This window comes from Cariama cristata, unplaced genomic scaffold, assembly GCF_000690535.1.
Source record: "Cariama cristata isolate BGI_N322 unplaced genomic scaffold, ASM69053v1 scaffold3572, whole genome shotgun sequence".
Lineage (NCBI taxonomy): Eukaryota > Metazoa > Chordata > Aves > Cariamiformes > Cariamidae > Cariama > Cariama cristata.
In genome coordinates this window covers 22,372-28,868 of record NW_009604250.1, presented here as the reverse complement: position 1 = coordinate 28,868, position 6,497 = coordinate 22,372, and the positions used below count along the sequence as shown (strand labels likewise).

General features: G+C 37.4%; 1 protein-coding gene across 1 annotated transcript in view; it reads left to right on the top strand.

Annotated features, from left to right (window-relative positions):
- Positions 1 to 6,497, top strand: part of UPB1 (ureidopropionase, beta) — an 18,438-nt gene that overhangs the window by 172 nt on the left and 11,769 nt on the right. The window contains exons 2-5 of the mRNA XM_009695500.1: positions 594 to 786; positions 2,326 to 2,413; positions 3,092 to 3,186; positions 4,520 to 4,681. Of these exons, the coding sequence (XP_009693802.1) occupies positions 594 to 786; positions 2,326 to 2,413; positions 3,092 to 3,186; positions 4,520 to 4,681 (538 nt within the window). The remainder of the gene's footprint in view (positions 1 to 593; positions 787 to 2,325; positions 2,414 to 3,091; positions 3,187 to 4,519; positions 4,682 to 6,497) is intronic.

Genomic DNA, 6,497 nt, shown 5'->3' with positions numbered 1-6,497 from the left:
CCCCCCTCGGGCTCCGCGGGGAGGCCCAGCCCAGGGGTGAGGGGGAAGGAGTCCGTTTGAGGACCGGTGCGCAAGACACAGGGCTGGGCTGTAAAGAAGCAGAAGGGTAGGTCCTGTGGCGATTGTGGTACTGCGGTGACGTTAGGCTGTGGTGAGGTAACTGGGGTAGTTGGGAGGTAATCCAAGTTTGGGAAGCAGGGCAGTAGAGAGGTCGTATGAGAAGGTGGCTGACTGGAATGAAAGACCTGAGTGGGATAGTTTGGGGGGGGGTGATTCGGGTGAGGGAGCTGGAAAAGCAGGCGTCTAACATGAGGAAAGATACGTTGGAGGGAAAGTGTTTATAATCTGGGGGTGACAGATGGAAGTTCTGTAGCAAGGTATTAGTGTCTAGAAATCACACTGGGAGCTTGCTGCCATGGAGGAGAGCAGTGAGATCTGCACATGACCTGGCTACTGTCTAACTGTGCCCTTGTCTGATGGTTGCATGTTGGGGCATAGGAGCTCGGGTGTCTCTGCAGGGGTAGATAGTGTTTGTGATACTTTGGTCCATTGTGTTCAGAGCAGACGAGGAGAACATCTCATCTTGAAATGTCTCTGTTTCCTGTTCAATCCAGAAAACTTGATTTGCCAGCTCTTGCTCTATCAGCAGCTCAGAAAAGAGATTTTGAGCTACAGGGCTATGGATTTGAAGCTGCTCCAGAGCAGTTGAGAAGGCCACGTATTGTTCGAGTGGGATTGGTACAGAACAAAATTCCACTTCCCACAGACACACCAGTGGCAGTCCAGGTACACAAACTGGGGTCTGGGCCGTTAGTGTGTATTTCCTCTTCTATTGGATTGGGAAATAACACAGTTCATTTATTGATGTTAGAATCTGCATTGTGAAATGTCTGATGATTGTCTGGCAATATAGGAGCCATCACTATCTTAATACAGCATACTGCAAGAAATTCAAATGACACATTCAGTTTTATTGTTATTCAGAAGTATCTCTTGTATTTTGCTTACCTAGTGAATTGCTCAGCCTGTTTGCAGTTTTTCCAAAGCTAAATATTTAGTTGCTGATTTTGTACATGAAAACCCTTTGCCTCTAAAATGAAACAGAAAATCATTTACCCGAAATCAAAAGAGATGGCAACCCATGGAAACCACAGGTGCAGTTCTTGCTTTAATTGAGAAATGTTCCATTATAGAAAAATCCATTAGAGTAAACACAGATTAATAAAACTGGGTTCATTATTCTTTGTACAGCAGTAAGTGAAATCTTATTACAAGGTGACCATCGTCTCTTAATGTCTTGGACACAAAAGCACTGAAGTGACACGTGTATGGAAATAGCCTCCTAAAGGTAGCTCTAAAAAGAGAAAGAAAATATTGCGTTTATAAAATCTCCTGGAGTAGTAGTTTTGTACAGTGACAGGACAGAACGTTTCTGAAGTGATTTGTTTCATTAAGATTACCTGTCACAGATGCGAGTAACTAATTCAGTAAATGGATCAAGTTTGTGGATTCTTTGTAGCATCTGTTGAAAAGACTGCCAGTTATATTAATGATTTTACCTTATAAATAACTAGTTAACTATTTCTGTAAATTAGTGTACAGTTGTTGACTTCATAGGTCACTGTTGACTTGTCTTGCACCCTTTTTTTTTATTGACAGTTGAAACTATCAATGCAAAGTGCTACACCTATGCTTATCCTTAAGTAGAATACTCAAGAAAAAAGTACTCTGAAACTCTTTTTTAACTAATTAATAAATGCTTTGATGTTTTTTCTTGGTAACAATCTACTTAGCTCTTAGGACAAAAGGATTTAGAAAACAGTTTAGAGTTAACTTCTAGAGAGTGTCCAAGATCTACGTGTGTGAGCAGGACTCGGAGATAACCAAGAAAACAGGCTGTCCTTACCTCATGTTTTAAGATTCTGAGTACTTGACTTCGAATTCGTGTTCACTTACCACTGTTCTGTTGGTTGCTTACCATGAGCAGCAAAATTATAATTTTTGCTGATTCTGTTAAGATTTTTAGCTATTTGCAAATCAGTCAGCAATGAGTTGCCATCTATTTAAATGTTGTAAACATGGAATTAGAATACCTTTTGTTTGCTCTCTCTATTTTCGACATCTAAATGCTTTTTGAAATCTAACTATTTCTATTATCAGTGTTCAGGAACAATAACTTCTTGAGTTAGTCCCCCTGAAGGCAATGGGACTAAGTATAGAACAAGATAAATTCAATGTGAAAAAAGCTTGTAAAACTAGGCTGTTAATATACAAGTGAATTAGAACATACAACTTTTTTTATAGCATGACACTTCTTGCAATCAGGTGGCTGCACTGCACAGACGAATTGAGGAGATTGTGGAAGTAGCTGCAATATGTGGGGTCAACATTGTTTGTTTCCAGGAGGCTTGGAGTGAGTATTTTCTGTGATTCCTTTTAGGTTGTCAGAGGTCAAGTTCTTTCTATTTTAACAGGTATCCTGTACTAGAATTATGTCTTGGAAGTAAACAGCAGAGGTTTTCCAAGATAAAACAGTTGACTTTACTGATTTGCTTTCTAAAGGAAAAACCTAAGAGTTTTAGTTAGTAGAACTGTATGGAAGATGTATGTGAAGTCCATTATATTGAAGACTGGTGTATGCTGCAACAGCAATATTTGTAGGCATGCTCCTTCTTCGTGTCATCCTTTGTGATCCTTTCCTCAATTTTTTTTTTCTCTTAAAACTTTGGTTATTTTCTAGACATATTAAAATTTTAAAAATCTAATTTTAATTAAAATGGAATCTTTGAGGCTTAATAGAGGCAAAAAACAAAATGAAAGCCTGTGAAATATTTTTTAAAACAGGTTATTCACAGAAAATGTACACTAGTGACTGGGGTGTATTTTGTATTTTTAGCCCTGGTAAGCATTCCCTAAGTGCATTCTTCCTCTTCTGCTTTGCTCTGTGTGGGCCCAAAACTCCTTGCCCTTGCTAAAAATATTTTTAAACAGCTTTTACCTTTTAAACAAGGAAAACTGTATTAATGTAGTGTGTATTTCTTGAGTGACATGAACATTCTTGTAAATTTTGTCTTGTGTCGGTGTTTTCTAGCCATGCCCTTTGCTTTCTGTACAAGAGAGAAGCTTCCTTGGACTGAATTTGCTGAGTCAGCAGAGGATGGGCCAACAACAAAATTCTGTCAAGAGGTAAAAAAACAACCAAGCAAAAAAAACCCCCCACATCCAGCCTAAAAAAAAACCCCACATCCAGCCTCCAACCCCAGCCTATAACTGCCACTGATTAACATGGATTTCTTCTTTATGTACTGGTCACTGAAATAAAAAACAATAAGTTTTCAACTTGCTTGACAAATATTATGATAGTGAGTGAAGTAGAAATGGACAACAACTGTGCTCAATATTTATTTTTTAAACTACTTTGCACTTATAGACTACCTTTTTCCATGGAAGGTGTATGAAACTGCCCATTTAAATACATGTGAGTTCTCAAGAGAGGAACTATTCTTTGTACAAATATTTTTAATTTGCATTTAAAAGGTGTTTCTTGCCTAGAACAGTTGAGCATTAAACAATGCTTGTATGAAGGTGTGAGGAGAAGAATAGCTAGCCTTTTCTGAACAGGGAACAGTTTGACACAAATCTTTTGCATCTGTCTGTGAAATGACACAAAATATAGGGGAGGGTTTATGGACCCAAGGAGGTTTGTTATTGTCTGGCTATTGTTTTTCCAGAGGCTGCTGATTGCAAGGGTGGCAGAGTTTATTTTTGTTTTCTGACACTTTTTTCTAATATGAAATTTTAATTATTTTTTTTACAAGTGATTGAAACAACAGAAGACTGTTTTGATGTCAAATTTGCCCAGATATGCACTGATCTATTAAGGTTTTGTAGGCAGCATAATATCTTTAGTCTGATCTAGGGCAAGTAATTGTTGCTTATCACTATGGAATTATTGACACTATGGAAGTTTGGAGAAGTGAAAGAAGTGATTTGAAGGAAAAGACGATGTGCTAGTAAACTGGTGGTCAGAAGTTGCTGTATTTCTCACTCACACCTATGTTATTTAACATTTATAGTTAACATGTAATGCTATTTTACATTTCCTTTTTTTTTTTCTTTTATTAATAAAACTGTTTTCAGGTAGCTGTGATGTCTTTCATCCTAGTATACCACTTATGTGGCATACCAGAATGGAAGAATGGGATCTATCTCCTCTTACACTTGTGAATAGATGGAGATCGGCTTTGTAGTTTGACCATTGCTTTCAGGATGCTTTTTCCTGTTGGTACCTTGCATTTCTAGTTAGGATTCAGCTGAAAAGCTCTCTGTGATATATCCATCTTTGATGAAGAAAACTGTGGTGATGTGGAAGTGCCAGTGTGGGTTAAGCATTAGCACTTGATAACAGTCAGAGTAATGTACCAGATGAAAACTTTTTTTAATACTTCTTTATGAACAAAAACTGAAAATAATTACTGCAGGCTTGTGTATAATAGAAGAATTGTGTTTATTTGTATAGCTGGCAAAGAAATACAATATGGTTGTGGTATCTCCAATCCTGGAGCGAGATGAAATACACGGGGGAACTCTGTGGAATGCTGCAGTGGTCATTTCTAATTCTGGAGCTGTCCTTGGCAAAAGTAGGAAAAATCACATTCCAAGGATTGGAGATTTCAATGAGGTAAGATGCAGTATTGTGATTATCAAGCTAGTCTTACCTTGTAGCTCTTGTTTGTGTCAGCATGTGTTGTATCAGAGTCACACTGGCAGGAGATGTAATGTCTTTCTAGTCTTGATAAATTAACTTACTGTAATTTCACCTGAGAAAAACTGATTTGAGACTTAGTGACCCACATTTTCTAGAGAGTGGCTCTTAAAGGACAAATAACATTGAATCTTTGTCATGAACTCTTCCTTGGCCTGATGGAAACTACAAAAGTATTGAGGATCTTTAAAACAAAAAAGTCACAGCTTTGTTATGTTAGTTGTGCATGATTGGCTGAGATAGTTTTTGCATGTGTGCATGTTGAACTTATTTTAATTTGGAGGGCAATTGTTTCATGGTTCAGGTGTGAGCGTTATTTATGGTCTTGGATCTCTGTTTCTCTGTGACGTTGTCCTGGAAATAAGAGTTCTTTTGCTTATGTTTCTTTGAGCAGAATCCCTTAATTCATTATGCTTCTGACTGAATAGCTGGTTTATGGCATCTTCTATTTACTAGTTGCATTATTTCCACTGAAGCCCCCAGCAGTTTTCAGGCTATCCTCCAGAATCAGCTTCAGAAACTGAACTTGGTAGTAAAGGCAATGTCAGAGAAAACTGGTAGATCTGAAATGTGTTTATCCATCCATAGAATTATCGCAAGCAGAAAGATGAGGGTTAAAAATTAACCAAAGTCTAAAAATACATTGTCTTACCTAACTAAAACTCTCCTTTTCAGCTGAAGTGAGTAATTAACAGAGGCATTTCTAAGTACTGGGAGCTGCTATATACCTGCAGTTGCTTATGTTCCCTGTCCAGATGTTCCAGTCACTAGACTGAGGCTTCAGAATGCAAACTGCTTTTTTATTAATTTTAAAAGTTTTTTTGTGTCTTGAAACTTTGTATTCAAAGACCTCTGGAAGTTTTGACCTGGGCTCCCAGACCTGATCAGACTGGTTTGTGTTTCTTTAGAGGAGGCTGTTAATAGATTTCTACACAATGGATTTCTGGTGCAGACCTGTCAGTCACCAGTGTTGACTTCTATCTTTAACAATTATTTTATCGGATCTGTCTTTTAGCTAGCAAAACAGTAACTAACAAACCCATATAAAATACAAGCACTAGTAAAAATGAATTTTGGTTACTTTCCACATTCTTGATTTGTTCCTTGTGTAATCAAACAAAAAATAAATTCCTGTTGCTTGTGCTAAAATATGATGTCTTTCAGTTTTCCTGACAGTGTTTTGTGGAGCATCACAGGTTCCAAGAAACTTCTTGTTTCCAGCTATAAAACTGTAATGAGAGGCACCTAAAAAAAGAAAATATTTTTACTTTTCCATGTGAAGTATAAACAGAGTTTCATTAAGAGTTTTGCATAATTCCTCAAAGGAGTTGGTTCTTATAATCCTAAATGCCAGAATTATCACAAAACAATCTATTTATATCTTGCAGGTATACTATAACGATTTGACATTTCTTCTTGTATCTACCTCATTATAGAAGCAGTAGTGTTTACCCAAAGCAGCACTGTCGTTTTAGCTAGTTTTGTTAGCAAAGCATTAAGTCCATTCTTCTGAGCTGAGCAATTCTGATAGAGGAACTTTAGAAACCTCCAAGACTACAGGGAAAGATTATGCTTGTGTCTGTTACTTTAATGTTGTTTTCTTTATCAACAAAGTTAACCCCCAAGGAAGCGTTGAATTTGAATTTTTTTTTTCTTTTGGTGGATTGTCTCCATAGAGCAGATAGGGAAAGGAGCCTTTTAAAAACCATCCTTGTTGAATCGGTGAGAACTA